The sequence below is a fragment of the Panulirus ornatus genome, chromosome 10 (assembly GCF_036320965.1).
Source record: "Panulirus ornatus isolate Po-2019 chromosome 10, ASM3632096v1, whole genome shotgun sequence".
NCBI classification, from domain to species: domain Eukaryota; kingdom Metazoa; phylum Arthropoda; class Malacostraca; order Decapoda; family Palinuridae; genus Panulirus; species Panulirus ornatus.
The window spans coordinates 35,209,501-35,230,732 of NC_092233.1; the positions used below are offsets into that span (position 1 = coordinate 35,209,501).

Genomic DNA, 21,232 nt, shown 5'->3' on the forward strand with positions numbered 1-21,232 from the left:
TCCGCTGCCAGATCCACTCCCAGATATCTAAAACACTTTACTTCCTCCAGTTTTTCTCCATTCAAACTTACCTCCCAATTGACTTGACCCTCAACCCTACTGTACCTAATAACCTTGCTCTTATTCACATTTACTCTTGACTTTCTTCTTTCACACACTTTACCAAACTCAGTCACCAGCTTCTGCAGTTTCTCACATGAATCAGCCACCAGTGCTGTGTCATCAGCGAACAACAACTGACTCACTTCCCAAGCTCTCTCATCCCCAACAGACTTTATACTTGCCCCTCTTTCCAAAACTCTTGCATTTACCTCCCCAACAACCCCATCCCTAAACAAATTAAACAACCATGGAGACATCACACACCACTGCCACAAACCTACATTCACTGAGAACCAATCACTTTCCTCTCTTCCTACACGTACACATGCCTTACATCCTCGATAAAAACTTTTCACTGCTTCTAACAACTTGCCTCCCACACCATATATTCTTAATACCTTCCACAGAGCATCTCTATCAACTCTATCATATGCCTTCTCCAGATCCATAAATGCTACATACAAATCCATTTGCTTTTCTAAGTATTTCTCACATACATTCTTCAAAGCAAACACCTGATCCACACATCCTCTACCACTTCTGAAACCACACTGCTCTTCCCCAATCTGATGCTCTGTACATGCCTTCACCCTCTCAGTCAATACCCTCCCATATGATTTCCCAGGAATACTCAACAAACTTATACCTCTGTAATTTGAGCACTCACTCTTATCCCCTTTGCCTTTGTACAATGGCACTATGCACGCATTCCGCCAATCCTCAGGCACCTCACCATGAGTCATACATACATTAAATAACCTTACCAACCAGTCAATTATACAGTCACCCCCTTTTTTAATAAATTCCACTGCAATACCATCCAAACCTGCTGCCTTGCCGGCTTTCATCTTCCGCAAAGCTTTTACTACCTCTTCTCTGTTTACCAAATCATTTTCCCTAACCCTCTCACTTTGCACACCACCTCGACCAAAACACCCTATATCTGCCACTCTATCATCAAACACATTCAACAAACCTTGAAAATACTCACTCCATCTCCTTCTCACATCACCACTACTTGTTATCACCTCCCCATTTGTGCCCTTCACTGAAGTTCCCATTTGCTCCCTTGTCTTACGCAGTTTATTTACCTCCTTCCAGAACATTTTATATGTATTTTTATATATTATAGGTGTTACTTATGCATTTATGTCATTTACATTCCCAGAACATCATTTGCATGAATAAATGAAAGAAAGACATTTTCATCAGTGTTTACCAGTTATGGAGACTCTTTTGCTGTGGCCACCCCCTTCGAGGGAATTTCATAGATATCATTAGATACTATAATATAGGCCACATGCACAGGGAAAATGTAATGAGTCTTAGATTTATCTTTAATACCTGAAGAAGGTGTTGTAGATTTTTTGATTGGTGGATGTAGCTTGATGTTGATGGCCTTGATAACCTAGACAGTTGGTAAGCCTAGAGCCTTACCAACAAACTAACCAATGTATAAGCTTTAATACAAGAGCTCCGTCTGGTAGCCACATAAATCTGGCTTCCCACCCTCATGTTGCCATTACACTTCTTATGGTTTACGGTTGAATGTGAGTTATCTTTTTTCTTTTTGGGGGAGGCTTTGTTGTTAGGTTGCAAGTGACTTCTGTTACTCTAAAGCATTGCTTCCAAAATTTTTAGCAGTCTAGTTCCATTTTGCAAGCTATACAGTGTACCAGTGTGTTAACATGTTGCAGGATGGGGATTGAGCTTTTATCAGCAAGAATATATCTGAGTTAATCTTGTAGTGGGATCTGTTTTTGCATCATAGGGTCAACACTGGGTAGCATCTAATCTCACCTCTTAAGGGATTTTTTCATTAAATGTAATTAGTAAAGTTCTTTGGCATTTGAAAAGCAGCTTAGTTCAATGATATGAACTTGGACTTGGTCGACCTCCCATGTCTGGCTTTAAGTATACCACATTCAAAATAAGATGGTTTAGAGTGGGAGATGAGTTATCATAAAGGGTAAGCTTTTCTTTATTTTGTTTGCTAGGTGTATCTTGAGTCCTTCATTCATGTTGGTGTGTTTTAAGATGCTTAAATGGCTGTGCCCATAGTTGATGAGTGTATGGTATGTTTTAAACAATCAAAAGCCATCACTGCAGTAAAAGCTGAGTTCTTTGAGTATCCATTTAGCTTCACTTCCCTTCCATCCCCTTTCGCCTCTTCAAAAAACCATTTCTTGACCATGGATAGTGACATGCCTGTCAGATGCCAGCAATCAGTAAATGAATTGTGATGGCTAGGTATACTCTACCATGTAGACTTTGCCCTGGGAAGTTTGTGGTATGATAGCTAGACACTGTGGACAAGGATGCACTGACTTTGTACATTTGATGATAGTCACAAGGGATGAATTCTCATGGCGTCACTCATTTTTAGTGTTAAAAATGTTTTAACCCTATTTCCGATGATCAAGGGCTATCTCAAATGCTCATACACTTCTGCCTTTTGTAAAGCTTTGTTCAAAATCTACATTTATACATATTTTTAGGTGGTTTTATCATTTACCTTATGTATGTTTTAGTTTCATGACATATTTTTGTTTTTTCAGGAGTTTGCTGCAAGAATTGATGTATTTGATGCTATGAACCCCAAAGAAGAAAAATTAAGTGAGAGTGATAGAGAAGACAAAAAGGATTTAAATGAAAATGCATTTCCAAATACAGAAACATTGAAAGAAAATGTTCACGAGGGAGATGATGTTGAAAATGGAGTGGGAAAAGAGATGGAAATTATGAAAGAAAGTAGAGAGAACAATTCAAGAAGTAAAGCTTATGAGAGAGATGAAAAAGAAGAGAGCAAAGATGATTTGTACCAATACCAGAACAGTGAAGAAAAAAGAAGTCTATCTGAAGCTCCTCAGGGAAGTCCCTTGCGCATTTCTAGTCGTCGACGTACAATTGAACTTGGTGAAAGCCAAGATTCTTTCCGAGTTAGTGAAAAGAGAAGGTCAGTTGATAGTGACACATTCTCACGACCAGATGATGATTTGAAAGAGACTGAAGAGAGAGATGGTTACGCACAAGGGAAAGTAACATTTGATGACAAAAATTGTTCAGATCAGGAAATGGCTGATAAGGCGAATATTTCTAGGGAATGCAAACAGGATGTAATGGAAGTTACTGAGGCTGAAGAAAACAGTGAATGTAAATTAGGTGAAGAGTTAGAAGAGAGCACTCCTGCTGAGAGCTCTTCAAAGACAATAGAAAAAACAAACACAGAAAATGTAGATCAGGAAACTGGTAAGGGAAAGAACTCTGAGACAACCAAATGTACAGGAAAGGCAGATTCAGGTAGAAAATTGCAAATTACATTATTAGATTCTGAAAATGATTTCCAAGGTTTTACCACTAATATGCTTGATGAAGATGGATTTATTGAGTTGGTCAAGGAAAAACCAACTGATACTGGGGAAGAGCAGGTTGAGGAAAGGGAGAAAGATGGTGAAACAGCAATTTCAGACACTGGAGTACTAAATGAGATAATTCCAGAGGCAGTAAGTAAGGCAGAAAATGCTGAATTAGCAAAGAAATTAGATGGAGAAGAAAATAAACATGATGTTGAGACAGAGGAAATATCTGAAGGGGAATTAGGAGAGCTTTCTTCTCATGGGAATGATGTTTGTCTTAATGACATGAAGTCAAGTACTTGTGATGAGAAAAACAGAGAAAAGGAGAATGAAGAAAGACCTGACCTGCTACAAAAACATGCAAGGGAAAATATGAATACAGGCATTACAAATACTGGTGCTAGATATGGTGAGGAAGTTAGCAAAGCAGTCAAAACTGTAAATGTTAGTAGAATACCATCTGGTGAAGAAAGGGAGAAAGAAGTATCCCTATGTGAAGGCTTTGATCAAGAAGATGAAGATGCTGATGAAATGGAAGAAGATAGAGAAGACAGTAGACAAGATGAAGAAGAACTGGAAGAGGAACCAGAAGAGGGGGAAGAAGATGGTGGATCAGGAGAAAATGAAATGTTACAGGAAGATGATGAAGGTCTAGAAGGTGTCATTAGTTCTGAGGTTACAGAGACAGAGGCAGCAGTTAATGCCCTCAAGGGCATCATGGCTCTTCAACCCACAGAAATATTAGGGCTTCCAGAAACAGATTTTGATTATGATACTGAGTATGTTGAATATTTTGATGGTGGTGTGTATGAGGAAGATGATGACATGGATCAGGAAGAAGGTATTGACCAAGATGATGGAATGGAACAAGAAGAGGGAACAGAACAAGAAGAAGGAATAGACAATGAAGGGGTAGAACAAGAAGAGGGCTTGGACCAGGAAGAGGATATCGACCAGGAAGAAGGTACAGAGATGGAAGACGGCATTGACCAGGAAGAAGGGACAGAACAAGGTGTGGATCAAGAAGGGGTAGAGCAAGAAGGTGCAGACCATGAGCAGGGGCCAGAGCAAGAGGAGGGTATTGACCAAGAAGATGGTATAGAGCAAGTTGAAGGGACAGAACAAGAAGAGGGCATAGACCAAGAAGATGGGACAGAACGAGAAGAGGGTATAGATCAAGAAGAAGGGACAGAACAAGAAGATAATACTGATCAAGAAGAAGGGATGGAACTAGAGGAAGGTACAGACCAAGAAGGGACAGAGCAAGAGGAAGGTGTAGACCATGAAGAAGAGACAGAACAAGAAGGCATGGACCAAGAAGGGACAGAACATGATGAAGAAGTGGACCAAGGAGAAGGTATAGAACAGGAAGAAGGGGATACTCAGCAAGAAAGTTCTGAACAAGAAGGTAATGTAATGGAAGAAGATTTAGAGGAGCAAGATGAACTGGAAAAGGAAGGAGTAGAGGAAACAGAGGATGGAGAGGATGAAGATGAAGAAGAACAAGAGACTGGAAGTCAGGAAGAAGAAACTACTGGTAATACACATAAACAGATAACAAAAAAGAGGGAAGAAGAATCTGATGATTTATTGAAAGAAAAGAGAAATGACAAAGATGGTGATAAAGCTCAACAAGAAAGCAGTACTAATACAAAAGAAAGTGCAGCAAAGAATAAGGAAGAAAATGTCAAGGTTGACAAGGACTCAGAGGAAAATATTGCAAATAGTTTGAACAAGGTACATTTAGATACAAAGGGTGAAAGCAAAGCATTAGAGACTTCAGACAAGACAAATGGATCTCAGCCACAAACTACTGTAGAGGCCAAGCGTCATAAACGTCATAAACGAGGCTTAGAAAGAGAACTGGAGCAGCTTGATTATTGGGGTAGACGGCAGGAACGTGATGCTAAAAGACGCAGAAGAACAATTTCCTCAAAGTTGCTTGGGACAGTTGAGGAAGCAGAGTACTTGACTTGGGGAGATCTCTTCCGTAGTTTTGTACCAACGTCACTTCTGTAAGTACTCCACCTCATTGTATCAGATGATAAAATGATTGAAAACTGGTTAATTCACTTAACTGGCATTATTAGGGGTGCTTTAGATGTATTGTTGTGTATTCACTATTTTGGAAAGAAATTTGTTGCTGTTGTGAAGCAGTTAACAAAACGTTGCAGGAGGTTATTCTTAAAGTGCTTGTTATGGGATGTATGTGCATTCATTTGTGATTTTTCATCATGCTGGTATTTGCAATTTTTTTTCTTTTATGAAACCACATTTGGCTTTCCCAGTATTTTGGGTTTGTAATGTGTGGCTTCCCAATATTGTTAGAGTATTAAACATTGTATGACATTTGTTAATGTTTTTGTGAATTTATGTAATTTAGTAATTATTGCTATGATATTTGGCATTTCAATACTGTTGGTAATTACATAGCATTATTGGTGCTTTGTTGAAGACTTCCTAAATTTGGGCATTTTCTAGCATATCTAGTTCTGCAGTTTTCATTTTTTCAGTGTTATTGGTATATTTGTGTTTAGCTGTAGTTATGTCATTGATGGAGTAGCATTTGCTTGAGTGGTAGTGTTGAAACCATGCATTGCTAGTAGTTGTACTTCATGTGCTTTTCACATTATCTGATTTTTCCGCTTGAAGCATGCATTATGGGCCCTACGAGTTCAATCCCATATTTGCAGTTACATCTTGAAGCAGACCTTCATGTGGATCTGCATTGCTAAGTAAAGGGGACCTCACACAGATCTATGAATCAAGTTTTTGAGTTAGCAGTTAAATTTCATTTAATCATTGGTGATATTAAGTTATGCTTAATGGCTTCTTGCACAACAGTAGCTCATGAGTTCTGAGCTATCTTTTAGATATGACATTTAAAGGATATGCAGTGGACTGCTAATTGTATTTGAGATTAATTAGTATTTGCTGTGTAGTGATGAAAGGTGTATCATTATGTAAGAAGGCTAAGTAGTATTCACTACATAGCAATAAGAGGTCTATCATTACCTATCATGTCTTGCTTACCCTGAGGGATGAGTGGTGGGATGAGGAAATTAAGTTGCAAGTTAAAGAGAAAGATGTGTATGGGCAGTATTTTCAATAGAGGATTGCAAGTGATCATGAGATACACAAGAGAAAGCAATAGATCAGAACAAAGGTACACAGGGGCTGAAAAAGAGGGCAAATGAGAGATGGGATGAACAAGTATCAGCAACATTCAGGTAGGATAAGAAAGTATTCTGGAAGGAGATTGATAGTGTCATAAAAACAAGGGAATAAGTAAGAACATAGGTGAAAGGGGTAGATTGGGAAGAAGTAACTGTCAGAAATGAGATGAAAAAGAGATGGAGTGAGTATTTTGAAGGGTTGTTAAATGTGTTCTTTGATAGGATGATAGATGTCAGATGTTCTGAACGTGGATGTATGCAAAGTGAACAAGTTATCAAAAGTCTTTGGTAAAAAGAGAAGGGGTGGTAAAAGCCTTGTGTAAGATGGAACATGGCAACATGACTGAAGTGGCTGGGATTACAGTTGAATTTCTTCATAAAAGGGGTGATTATATTGATGATTGGTTAATTTGGATTTTCATTGTATGAATGACTCTTGGAGAAGTGCCTGAGGATTAGCAGCATCCCTGTATATTTCCTTTGTTTAAAGTTGGGGGGGGAGGGACTTTCAAATAACAGAAGTGTAAGTTTGTTGACTGTAGTTAGTAAGTTGTATGAGAGAATGGTGATTGAGCAGGTAGTAGCATGCACAAAGTTTCAGATTAGTTGGTAACACTTTGAATTCAGGAATCGTTTACTCTGACAAAAACTCTTTACTGATTCTGTTGCAGCTTTCCTCCCACACCACATATTCATAAAATCTTCCAGATCATCTCTATCAACCCTTTCATACACTTTCTCTAGACCCATGGAAAGGGAACATATACACTGAAAATGGATCATCCACACAATGGACAGGGAATATCCACTTGAAGAAAGAACATTTTTGCAATGAAATGAGAACATTTACTCATTGAAAAGGGAGCATCCAGATGAAGGAAAAAAACCTATGTGTCGAAAGGGAACATCCAGATGATGAAAAAACCCATGTGTTGAAAGGGAACATCCACATGATGAAAAGAGAACATCCATGTAATATAAAGAGAACATCCACACGATAAAAAGGGGAATATCCAGTTGATGAAAATAGAGCATCAATGCAGTGAAATGACAGCACTCACACAATGAAAAGAGAACATCCACGTGATGAACAGAGAACATCACATGATGAAAAGGGAACATCCACATGATGAAAAGGGAACATCCACATGATGAAAAGAATATCCAAATAATAAAAAGGGGGCACCCATGCTATGAAAAGAGAACATCCACGTGATGAAGAGAACATTTACCCAAAGAAAGAGGAGCATCAACACAATGAAAAGGGAACGTCCACACGATGGAAAGAGAACAACACCATGAAAAGAGAACATCCTCATGATGATAAGAGAGCATTCACCCAAAGAATAAGGAGCATCAACACGATGAAATGGGAACATCTACATGATGAAGAGTGAACATCAACACTGAGAAAAGAGAACATCAGTGCTGAAAAGAGGATAGCCATATGATGAAAAGAGAACATCTGAATGATGAAAAGAGAACATTAATCTATGAAAAGATAACATCCACATGATGAAAAGAGAATACTCATGCAATGAAAAGAAAACATTCACACAGTCAAAAGAGAAATCCGTACAATAGAAACAACCATGATGAAAAGAGAACATTTATGTGATGAAAAGAGAACATCCAAATGATGAAAAAGGAATATCCATATGATAAAAAGAGAACATCCATATGATGAATAGAAAACATTTGTACAAGCAAAAGTGAATATCCACATGATGGAAAGAGAACCAACATAATGAAAAGAGAACATTCATATAGCGAAAAGGGAACATCAACGCAGTGAAAAAGGAGCATCCTCATGATGATAATTGAACATCCACTTAATGAAAAGGGAACATCCATATTGGGAGAAGGTAAAAAGAGTGTTAAATACTTAATCAGTGCAAAGTGCTTTTTTCTAGTACAGTATAGATTTTGCTCTGTTTGCACTGTACATATGTTCTTGCTGACTTGTTGATTATTTGATATTATTTTGACAGGTTTTTACTCATCTTTTCTGGAAGATGTCCAGCAAGTTTTAGTGATACTAGCGCATATGTGGTGCCTAGGAAAAGCCCTTCCTTGGATGTAAAAATGAGGCAGGTGGAAACTGGTGAGCATTAGGTCCATGTCAAAGATGCTTTCAAATTGGCTTCATCAATAGGTAGAACCATTATTAAGAATACATACAAGGTAAATGCATCTGTCATTACAAATACAAGATTAACAGGTAAAAGTCGATTCATTCAAGGAGCAGATTGTTTTCAAGAAGTGGAAGATACAGTCTCCACAAAAAATTGTCTACTCCCCATACATTTTCAAAGGTCATACGAGGCTGAGGTTTATTGTGGGTAACAAGCATATGACAGTTTCAGGATGAAATCATCATACATCTGGTCACTGAGAGTAGTGTTTCTAATGGTGAAAACACCGGCAACCCTCATTGTGCCTCAGGCTACCATGAGGGAAGGATTTTTTTTTTTTTACTCTTCTTGGCTACTGCTCATTTTGGGAATTTCACTTCTGGAGGCTGTTTTTCTTCCACTTGTGCTTCAAGATGGTTGGCTCTTACCTCTCTGTGGTGGAGAAGACCAAATTCTCACTTAAAGCAAGGAAAGTTGGCTACACTTGAGATTTCTAGGTGCATTTAGAATGCATAATCATACAGCTGCTTCCTGTAACATCATCACTGCCTTGCCTCATTCAGGAGATTAAGACCCTAAGGAACCAAAACATTGACCAAGAATACTTCAGAAACCTTGCCAGTTCCATGCTGAAACATGTGCAGAAGGAGAGACAACAAAGTACTGAAATGTAAATGTGAAATTGCCTTTAAAAATGTATGGAAAGGCAAAGTTTTTTGTGGCAAGTGTTATGGTGGGTTGACTGTCAGCTGTTGTGAGGAATGCTCAGCAACAGATGTGGTGCATGTTACCACACCTTTTTGCTTTCTCGCTCCATATTTCAAAATGGTATATAGCATAATATTGAAGGGATACAGTATTGTGCATTGATACTTTCACTCAGTTTTGTTGGTAGACATTGGCTGTCCAGTAGCATCTGGCAGTGTTGCTCCCAGTGTTACTAAAGAAACTGATATATGCATCAACACCTCACCACTTACCGCAATCTCCCTCACCACCATGACCTCCACCTCCATTATCACCACTGCCTCTGTTATCACCATATAAATCATAATTTCAGTGATGCAGAGATGGATTATCTTCTGCTAGAGCAGAGTCACATGATCACTGCCTCCCACCTTTCTCCCTCACACTCTTTTTTACTAACTTGCTGCCTCTCCCACTCATTCTTTACAATCATCACCATTCATCAAACAAATAGTAAAGGTACGTAAATGTAATAATTTTTTATGAATACCTGTAGCTGTTATATACAATATAGTGGTAATGTAAGAAGGAGATGGAGTGAGTATTTTCAAGGCTTGTTGAATGTGTTAGATGATAGAGTGGCAGATATAGGGTGTTTGGGTTGAGGTGGTGTGTGAAGTGAGAAGGTTTGGGAGAATGATTTGGTAAACAGAGAAGAGGTAGTAAAAGCTTTGTGGAAGATGGTAAGGATATTTAATGTATGTATGCCTCATGGTGAAATGCCTGCGGATTGGTGGAATGCATGCATAGTGCCATTGTACAAAGGCAAAGGGGATAAAGGTGAGTGTTCAAATTACAGAGGTATAAGTTTGTTTAGTATTCCTGGGAAATTATATGGGAGGGTATTGATTGAGAGGGTGAAGGCATGTACAGAGCATCAGATTGGGGAAGAGCAGTGTGGTTTCAGAAATGGTAGAGGATGTGTGGTTCAGGTGTTTGCTTTAAAGAATGTATCTGAGAAATACTTAGAAAAGCAAATGGATTTGTATGTAGCATTTATAGATCTGGAGAAGGAATATGATAGAGTTGATAGAGATGCTCTGTGGGAGGTATTAAGAATATATGGTGTGGGAGGCAAGTTGCTAGAAGCAGTGAAAAGTTTTTATCGAGGATGTAAGGCATGTGTACGAGCAGGAAGAGAGGAAAGTGGTTCTCACTGAATGTCGGTTTGTGGCAGGGGTGCATGATGTCTCCATGGTTGTTTAATTTGTTTATGGATGGGGTTGTTAGGGAGGTGAATGCTAGAGTTTTTGAGAGAGGGGCAAGTATACAGTCTGTTGTGGATGAAAGAGCTTGGAAAGTGAGTCAACTGTTGTTTGCTGATGATACAGCACTGATGGCTGATTTGGGTGAAAAACTGCGAAAGCTGATGACTGAGTTTGGTAAAGTCCGTGAAAGAAGAAAGCTGAGAGTGAATGTGAATAAGAGCAAGGTTATTAGGTACAATATGGTTGAGGGACAAGTCATTTGGGAGGTAAGATTGAATGGAGAAAAACTGGAGGAAGTGGAGTGTTGTAGGTATCTGGGAGTGGATTTGGCAGTGGATGGAACCATGGAAGCGGAAGTGAGTCACAGGGTGGGGGAGGGGGCGAAAGTTCTGGGAGTGTTGAAAAATGTGTGGAAGGTGAGAACATTATCTCGGAAAGCAAAAATGGGTATGTTTGAAGGAATAGTGGTTACAACAATGTTATATGGTTGCGAGGCATGGGTTATAAATAGGATTGTGCGAAGGAGGATGGATGTGTTGTAAATGAGATGTTTGAGGACAGTATGTGGTGTGAGCTGGTTTGATGGAGTAAGCAATGAAAGGGTAAGAGATATGTGTGGTAATAAAAAAAGTGTGGTTGAAAGAGCAGAAGAAGTTGTTTTGAAGTGGTTTAGCCGCATGAAGAGAATGACCGAGGAAAGATTGACCAAGAGGATATATGTGTCAGAGGTGGAGGGAATGAGGAGAAGTGGGAGACCAAATTGGAGGTGAAAGGATGGAGTGAAAAAGATTTTGAGCGATCGGGGCCTGAACATGGAGGAAGGTGAAAGGCATGCAAGGAATTGAGTGAATTGGAACGAATTGGTATACCGGGGTTGACGTGCTGTCAATGGATTGAACCAGGGCATGTGAAACGTGTGGGGTAAACCATGGAAAGTTTTGTGGAGCCTGGATGTGGAAAGGGAGCTGTGGTTTCGGTGCATTGTACATGACAGCTAGAGAGTGAGTGTGAAAAAACGTGGCCTTTGTTGTCTTTTCCTAGCGCTACCTCGCGCACATGCTGGGGTAGGGGGTTTTCATTTCATGTGTGGCGGGGTGGTGATGGAAATGGATAAAGGCAGCAAGTATGAATTATTTATTTATTTATTCATTTTGCTTTGTCGCTGTCTCCCGCGTTTGCGAGGTAGCGCAAGCAAACAGACGAAAGAATTGGCACAACCCAACCCCATACACAATGTACACACACACACGCCCACACACGCAAATATACATACCTATACGTCTCAATGTATACATATATATACACACACAGCCACATACATATATACCCATGCACACAATTCACACTGTCTGCCCCTATTCATTCCCATCGCCACCTCGCCACACATGGAATACCATCCCCCTCCCCCCTCATGTGTGCGAGGTAGCACTAGGAAAAGACAACAAAGGCCCCATTTGTTCACACTCAGTCTCCAGCTGTCACGCAATAATGCCCGAAACCACAGCTCCCTTTCCACATCCAGGCCCCACACAACTTTCCATGGTTTACCCCAGACACTTCACATGCCCTGATTCAATCCACTGACATCACGTCAACTCCGGTATACCACATCGATCCAATTCACTCTATTCCTTGCCCGCCTTTCACCCTCCTGCATGTTCAGGCCCCGATCACACAAAATCTTTTTCACTCCATCTTTCCACCTCCAATTTGGTCTCCCACTTCTCCTCGTTCCCTCCACCTCCGACACATATATCCTCTTGGTCAATCTTTCCTCACTCATTCTCTCCATGTGCCCAAACCATTTCAAAACACCCTCTTCTGCTCTCTCAAGCACGCTCTTTTTTATTTCCACACATCTCTCTTACCCTTACATTACTTACTTGATCAAACCACCTCACACCACACATTGTCCTCAAACATCTCATTTCCAGCACATCCACCCTCCTGCGCACAACTCTATCCATAGCCCACACCTCCCAACCATACAACATTGTTGGAACCACTATTCCTTCAAGCATACCCATTTTTGCTTTCCGAGATAATGTTCTCGACTTCCACACATTCCTCAAGGCTCCCAGGATTTTCGCCCCCTCCCCCACCCTATGATTTACTTCCGCTTCCATTGTTCCATCCGCTGCCAGATCCACTCCCAGATGTCTAAAACACTTTACTTCCTCCAGTTTTTCTCCATTCAAACTTACCTCCCAATTGACTTGACCCTCAACCCTACTGTACCTAATAACCTTGCTCTTATTCACATTTACTCTTAACTTTCTTCTTTCACACACTTTACCAAACTCAGTCACCAGCTTCTGCAGTTTCTCACATGAATCAGCCACCAGCGCTGTATCATCAGTGAACAACAACTGACTCACTTCCCAAGCTCTCTCATCCACAACAGACTTCATACTTGCCCCTCTTTCCAAAACTCTTGCATTCACCTCCCTAACAACCCCATCCATAAACAAATTAAACAACCATGGAGACATCACACAACCCTGCCGCAAACCTACATTCACCTCGCCAGGTGGTAGAGTGACCCGCAGTGTATCGAGACAGACTTCCCCAGAACTGTTTTAAAGGGGAAGTAAATGTTTATAGTTGTGTTACTGGAGTGATAGTTTTTCATACATGGTTCTCTGACAAGAAAATAGTGAAACTGGAAAAAATGTAGCTTAGACATTGAAGCTTATTCTTTCTTTGAAATGTGAACAAAGGGAGTTTTTTTTTTTCAAAGTGATAGAGATGGAAAGCAAAAAGGTGTTTTTCATAAATGTACTGGAAAAGTTGAGGTCCAGATAAATTTTTGGTCTGTCAAGGCTTTATTATGGCGGATGACCAACTACCTACCCTCACGTATCCAAGATATGGTTGTACTTTGTGTAATGAAGACAATTGAGAAACATCATAAGCCAATATTCCTGTTTCATGATAAGAGAAGTGGACCAGGCAGTATGATACAGTGGTTAAATTGATGAAATTGAACCATTATGTGACATTCATTTTTCATTTCATTTCAAGGTAGAAGTTCCAGTTTTCTAATTATTTCTTACATTTTTCATATGTATATATATATATATATATATATATATATATATATATATATATATGGAATGGAACCATGGAAGCGGAAGTGGATCATAGGGTTGGGGAGGGGGCGAAAATTCTGGGGGCCTTGAAGAATGTGTGGAAGTCGAGAACATTATCTCGGAAAGCAAAAATGGGTATGTTTGAAGGAATAGTGGTTCCAACAATGTTGTATGGTTGCAAGGCGTGGGCTATGGATAGAGTTGTGCGCAGGAGGATGGATGTGCTGGAAATGAGATGTTTGAGGACAATGTGTGGTGTGAGGTGGTTTGATCGAGTGAGTAACGTAAGGGTAAGAGAGATGTGTGGAAATAAAAAGAGCGTGGTTGAGAGAGCAGAAGAGGGTGTTTTGAAGTGGTTTGGGCTCATGGAGAGAATGAGTGAGGAAAGATTGACCAAGAGGATATATGTGTCGGAGGTGGAGGGAGCAAGGAGAAGAGGGAGACCAAATTGGAGGTGGAAAGATGGAGTGAAAAAGATTTTGTGTGATCGGGGCCTGAACATGCAGGAGGGTGAAAGGAGGGCAAGGAATAGAGTGAATTGGAGCGATGTGGTATACCGGGGTTGACGTGCTGTCAGTGGATTGAATCAAGGCATGTGAAGTGTCTGGGGTAAACCATGGAAAGCTGTGTAGGTATGTATATTTGCGTGTGTGGACGTATGTATATACATGTGTATAGGGGGGGGTTGGGCCATTTCTTTCGTCTGTTTCCTTGCGCTACCTCGCAAACGCGGGAGACAGCGACAAAGTATAAAAAAAAAAAAAAAAATATGTATATATGTATATATATATATATATATATATATATATATATATATATATATATATATATATATATATATATATATATATATATATATATATATGTTCTCAGTGAATGTTGGTTTGCGGCAGGGGTGTGTGATGTCTCCATGGTTGTTTAATTTGTTTATGGATGGGGTTGTTAGGGAGGTAAATGCAAGAGTACTGGAAAGAGGGGCAAGTATGAAGTCTGTTGGGGATGAGAGAGCTTGGGAAGTGAGTCAGTTGTTGTTCGCTGATGATACAGCGCTGGTGGCTGATTCATGTGAGAAACTGCAGAAGCTGGTGACTGAGTTTGGTAAAGTGTGTGAAAGAAGAAAGTTAAGAGTAAATGTGAATAAGAGCAAGGTTATTAGGTACAGTAGGGTTGAGGGTCAAGTCAATTGGGAGGTGAGTTTGAATGGAGAAAAACTGGAGGAAGTGAAGTGTTTTAGATATCTGGGAGTGGATCTGTCAGCGGATGGAACCATGGAAGCGGAAGTGGATCATAGGGTGGGGGAGGGGGCGAAAATTTTGGGAGCCTTGAAAAATGTGTGGAAGTCGAGAACATTATCTCGGAAAGCAAAAATGGGTATGTTTGAAGGAATAGTGGTTCCAACAATGTTGTATGGTTGCGAGGCGTGGGCTATGGATAGAGTTGTGCGCAGGAGGATGGATGTGCTGGAAATGAGATGTTTGAGGACAATGTGTGGTGTGAGGTGGTTTGATCGAGTAAGTAACGTAAGGGTAAGAGAGATGTGTGGAAATAAAAAGAGCGTGGTTGAGAGAGCAGAAGAGGGTGTTTTGAAATGGTTTGGGCACATGGAGAGAATGAGTGAGGAAAGATTGACCAAGAGGATATATGTGTCGGAGGTGGAGGGAACGAGGAGAAGAGGGAGACCAAATTGGAGGTGGAAAGATGGAGTGAAAAAGATTTTGTGTGATCGGGGCCTGAACATGCAGGAGGGTGAAAGGAGGGCAAGGAATAGAGTGAATTGGAGCGATGTGGTATACAGGGGTTGACGTGCTGTCAGTGGATTGAATCAAGGCATGTGAAGCGTCTGGGGTAAACCATGGAAAGCTGTGTAGGTATGTATATTTGCGTGTGTGGACGTGTGTATGTACGTGTGTATGGGGGTTGGGCCATTTCTTTCGTCTGTTTCCTTGCGCTACCTCGCAAACGCGGGAGACAGCGACAAAGTATTAAAAAAAAAAAAAAAAAAAAAAAAAATATATGTGTGTGTGTGTGTATGTGTGTATATGTGCATATGTATGTGTGTATGTATATATATATATATATATATATATATATATATATATATATATATATATATATATATATTATATATTCTTCTTTCTTTCACACCATTCGCCATTTCCCGCAATAGCGAGGCAGAGCCAAGAACAGAGGACTGGGCCCCTGAGGGAACACCCTCACCCGACCCACTTCTCTGTTCCCTCCTTTGGAAAAATACTTCCCATGCATTCCTCGCGTATCATAGAAGGCAACTAGAGGGGACGGGAGCGGGGGGCCAGAAATCCTCCCCGCCTTGTATTTTTAACTTTCTAAAATGGGAAACAAGTATGAATGAGTGTGTTAGTGGTTTTGATGCACGAGACCGGGTTATAGTGATGGGTGATTTGAATGCAAAGGTGAGTAATGTGGCAGTTGAGGGAATAATTGGTATACATGGGGTGTTCAGTGTTGTAAATGGAAATGGTGAAGAGCTTGTAGATTTATGTGCTGAAAAAGGACTGATGATTGGGAATACCTGGTTTAAAAAGCAAGATATACATAAGTATACTTATGTAAGTAGGATAGATGGCGAGAGAGCGTTATTGGATTACGTGTTAATTGACAGGCGCGCGAAAGAGAGACTTTTGGATGTTAATGTGCTGAGAGGTGCAACTGGAGGGATGTCTGATCATTATCTTGTGGAGGCTAAGGTGAAGATTTGTATGGGTTTTCAGAAAAGAAGAGTGAATGTTGGGGTGAAGAGGGTGGTGAGAGTAAGTGACCTTGGGAAGGAGACTTGTGTGAGGAAGTACCAGGAGAGACTGAGTACAGAATGGAAAAAGGTGAGAACAATGGAAGTAAGGGGAATGGGGGAGGAATGGGATGTATTTAGGGAATCAGTGATGGATTGCGCAAAAGATGCTTGTGGCATGAGAAGAGTGGGAGGTGGGTTGATTAGAAAAGGTAGTGAGTGGTGGGATGAAGAAGTAAGAGTATTAGTGAAAGAGAAGAGAGAGGCATTTGGACGATTTTTGCAGGGAAAAAATGCAATTGAGTGGGAGATGTATAAAAGAAAGAGACAGGAGGTCAAGAGAAAGGTGCAAGAGGTGAAAAAAAGGGCAAATGAGAGTTGGGGTGAGAGAGTATCATTAAATATTAGGGAGACTAAAAAGATGTTCTGGAAGGAGGTAAATAAAGTGCATAAGACAAGGGAGCAAATGGGAACTTCAGTGAAGGGCGCAAATGGGGAGGTGATAACAAGTAGTGGTGATGTGAAAAGGAGATGAAGTGAGTATTTTGAAGGTTTGTTGAATGTGTTTGATGATAGAGTGGCAGATATAGGTTGTTTTGGTCGAGGTGGTGTGCAAAGTGAGAGGGTTAGGGAAAATGATTTGGTAAACAGAGAAGAGGTAGTAAAAGCTTTGCGGAAGATGAAAGCCGGCAAGGCAGCAGGTTTGGATGGTATTGCAGTGGAATCTATTAAAAAAGGGGCTGAGTGTATTGTTGACTGGTTGGTAAGGTTATTTAATGTATGTATGACTCATGGTGAGGTGCCTGAGGATTGGCGGAATGCGTGCATAGTGCCATTGTACAAAGTTAAAGGGGATAAGAGTGAGTGCTCAAATTACAGAGGTATAATTTTGTTGAGTATTCCTGGTAAATTATATGGGAGGGTATTGATTGAGAGGGTGAAGGCATGTACAGAGCATCAGATTGGGGAAGAGCAGTGTGGTTTCAGAAGTGGTAGAGGATGTGTGGATCAGGTGTTTGCTTTGAAGAATGTATGTGAGAAATACTTAGAAAAGCAAATGGATTTGTATGTAGCATTTATGGATCTGGAGAAGGCATATGATAGAGTTGATAGAGATGCTCTGTGGAAGGTATTAAGAATATATGGTGTGGGAGGCAAGTTGTTAGAAGCAGTGAAAAGTTTTTATCGAGGATGTAAGGCATGTGTACGTGTAGGAAGAGAGGAAAGTGATTGGTTCTCAGTGAATGTAGGTTTGCGGCAGGGGTGTGTGATGTCTCCATGGTTGTTTAATTTGTTTATGGATGGGGTTGTTAGGGAGGTGAATGCAAGAGTTTTGGAAAGAGGGGCAAGTATGAAGTCTGTTGGGGATGAGAGAGCTTGGGAAGTGAGTCAGTTGTTGTTCGCTGATGATACAGCGCTGGTGGCTGATTCATGTGAGAAACTGCAGAAGCTGGTGACTGAGTTTGGTAAAGTGTGTGAAAGAAGAAAGTTAAGAGTAAATGTGAATAAGAGCAAGGTTATTAGGTACAGTAGGGTTTAGGGTCAAGTCAATTGGGAGGTGAGTTTGAATGGAGAAAAACTGGAGGAAGTGAAGTGTTTTAGATATCTGGGAGTGGATCTGGCTGCGGATGGAACCATGGAAGCGGAAGTGGATCATAGGGTGGGGGAGGGGGCGAAAATTCTGGGAGCCTTGAAGAATGTGTGGAAGTCGAGAACATTATCTCGGAAAGCAAAAATGGGTATGTTTGAAGGAATAGTGGTTCCAACAATGTTGTATGGTTGCGATGCGTGGGTTATGGATAGAGTTGTGCGCAGGAGGATGGATGTGCTGGAAATGAGATGTTTGAGGACAATGTGTGGTGTGAGGTGGTTTGATCGAGTAAGTAACGTAAGGGTAAGAGAGATGTGTGGAAATAAAAAGAGCATGGTTGAGAGAGCAGAAGAGGGTGTTTTGAAATGGGTTGGGCACATGGAGAGAATGAGTGAGGAAAGATTGACCAAGAGGATATATGTGTCGGAGGTGGAGGGAACGAGGAGAAGAGGGAGACCAAATTGGAGGTGGAAAGAAGGAGTGAAAAAGATTTTGTGTGATCGGGGCCTGAACATGCAGGAGGGTGAAAGGAGGGCAAGGAATAGAGTGAATTGGAGCGATGTGGTATACCGGGGTTGACGTGCTGTCAGTGGATTGAATCAAGCGTCTGGGGTAGACCATGGAAAGCTGTGTAGGTATGTATATTTGCGTGTGTGGACGTATGTATGTACATGTGTATGGGGGTGGGTTGGGCCATTTCTTTCGTCTGTTTCCTTGCGCTACCTCGCAAACGCGGGAGACAGCGACAAAGGAAAAAAAAAGTATGAATTATGTATATATATATATATATATATATATATATATATATATATATATATATATATATTTGGTAAAGTGTGTGAAAGAAGAAAGTTAAGAGTAAATGTGAATAAGAGCAAGGTTATTAGGTACAGTAGGGTTGAGGGTCAAGTCAATTGGGAGGTGAGTTTGAATGGAGAAAAACTGGAGGAAGTGAAGTGTTTTAGATATCTGGGAGTGGATCTGGCAGCGGATGGAACCATGGAAGCGGAAGTGGATCATAGGGTGGGGGAGGGGGCGAAAATTCTAGGAGCCTTGAAGAATGTGTGGAAGTCGAGAACATTATCTCGGAAAGCAAAAATGGGTATGTTTGAAGGAATAGTGGTTCCAGCAATGTTGTATGGTTGCGAGGCATGGGCTATGGATAGAGTGGTGCGCAGGAGGATGGATGTGCTGGAAATGAGATGTTTGAGGACAATGTGTGGTGTGAGGTGGTTTGATCGAGTAAGTAACGTAAGGGTAAGAGAGATGTGTGGAAATAAAAAGAGCGTGGTTGAGAGAGCAGAAGAGGGTGTTTTGAAATGGTTCGGGCACATGGAGAGAATGAGTGAGGAAAGATTGACCAAGAGAATATATGTGTCGGAGGTGGAGGGAACAAGGAGAAGAGGGAGACCAAATTGGAGGTGGAAAGATGGAGTGAAAAAGATTTTGAATGATCGGGGCCTGAACATGCAGGAGGGTGAAAGGAGGGCAAGGAATAGAGTGAATTGGAGCGATGTGGTATACAGGGGTTGACGTGCTGTCAGTGGATTTAATCAAGGCATGTGAAGCATCTGGGGTAAACCATGGAAAGTTGTGTAGGTATGTATATTTGCGTGTGTGGACGTATGTATATACATGTGTATGGGGGTGGGTTGGGCCATTTCTTTCGTCTGTTTCCTTGTGCTACCTCGCAAACGCGGGAGACAGCGACAAAGCAAAAAATAAAAAAAAAAAATATATATATATATATATATATATATATATATATATATATATATATATATATGTTGATTTGCTGAGAGGTGCAACTGGAGGGATGTCTGATCATTATCTTGTGGAGGCTAAGGTGATGATTTGTATGGGTTTTCAGAAAAGAAGAGTGAATGTTGGGGTGAAGAGGGTGGTGAGAGTAAGTGAGCTTGGGAAGGAGACTTGTGTGAGGAAGTACCAGGAGAGACTGAGTACAGAATGGAAAAAGGCGAGAACAATGGAAGTAAGGGGAGTCGGGGAGGAATGGGATGTATTTAGGGAATCAGTGATGGATTGCGCAAAAGATGCTTGTGGCATGTGAAGCATGGGAGGTGGGTTGATTATAAAGGGTAGTGAGTGGTGGGATGAAGAAGTAAGATTATTAGTGAAACAGAAGAGTGAGGCATTTGGACGATTTTTGCAGGGAAAAAATGCAATTGAGTGGGAGATGTATAAAAGAAAGAGACAGGAGGTCAAGAGAAAGGTGCAAGAGGTGAAAAAGAGGGCAAATGAGAGTTGGGGTGAGAGAGCTATCATTAAATTTTAGAGAGAATAAAAAGATGTTCTGGAAGGAGGTAAATAAAGTGCGTAAGACAAGGGAGCAAATGGGAACTTCACTGAAGGGCGCAAATGGGGAGGTGATAACAAGTAGTGGTGATGTGAGAAGATGGAGTGAGTATTTTGAAGGTTTGTTGAATGTGTTTGATGATAGAGTGGCAGATATAGGGTGTTTCGGTCGAGGTGGTGTGCAAAGTGAGAGGGTTAGGGAAAATGATTTGGTAAACAGAGAAGAGGTAGTAAAAGCTTTGCGGAAGATGAAAGCCGGCAAGGCAGCAGGTTTGGATGGTATTGCAGTGGAATTTATTAAAAAAGGGGGTGACTGAATTATTGACTGGTTGGTAAGGTTCTTTAATGTATGGATGACTCATGGTGAGGTGCCTGAGGATTGGCAGAATGCGTGCATAGTGCCATTGTACAAAGTTAAAGGGGATAAGAGTGAGTGCTCAAATTACAGAGGTATAAGTTTGTTGAGTATTCCTGGTAAATTATATGGGAGGGTATTGATTGAGAGGGTGAAGGCATGTACAGAGCATCAGATTGGGGTAGAGCAGTGTGGTTTCAGAAGTGGTAGAGGATGTTTGGATCAGGTGTTTGCTTTGAAGAATGTATGTGAGAAATACTTAGAAAAGCAAATGGATTTGTATGTAGCATTTATGGATCTGGAGAAGGCATTTAATAGAGATGCTCTGTGGAAGGTATTAAGAATATATGGTGTGGGAGGCAAGTTGTTAGAAGCAGTGAAAAGTTT

General features: G+C 40.7%; 1 protein-coding gene across 4 annotated transcripts in view; it reads left to right on the forward strand.

Moving 5' to 3' along the window:
* LOC139750902 (uncharacterized) overlaps positions 1 to 21,232 on the forward strand; it is a 465,731-nt gene that overhangs the window by 170,303 nt on the left and 274,196 nt on the right. For all 4 annotated transcript variants that reach the window (XM_071665783.1, XM_071665785.1, XM_071665781.1 and 1 more), the window contains exon 7: positions 2,661 to 5,473. In XM_071665783.1, the coding sequence (XP_071521884.1) occupies positions 2,661 to 5,473 (2,813 nt within the window). The remainder of the gene's footprint in view (positions 1 to 2,660; positions 5,474 to 21,232) is intronic.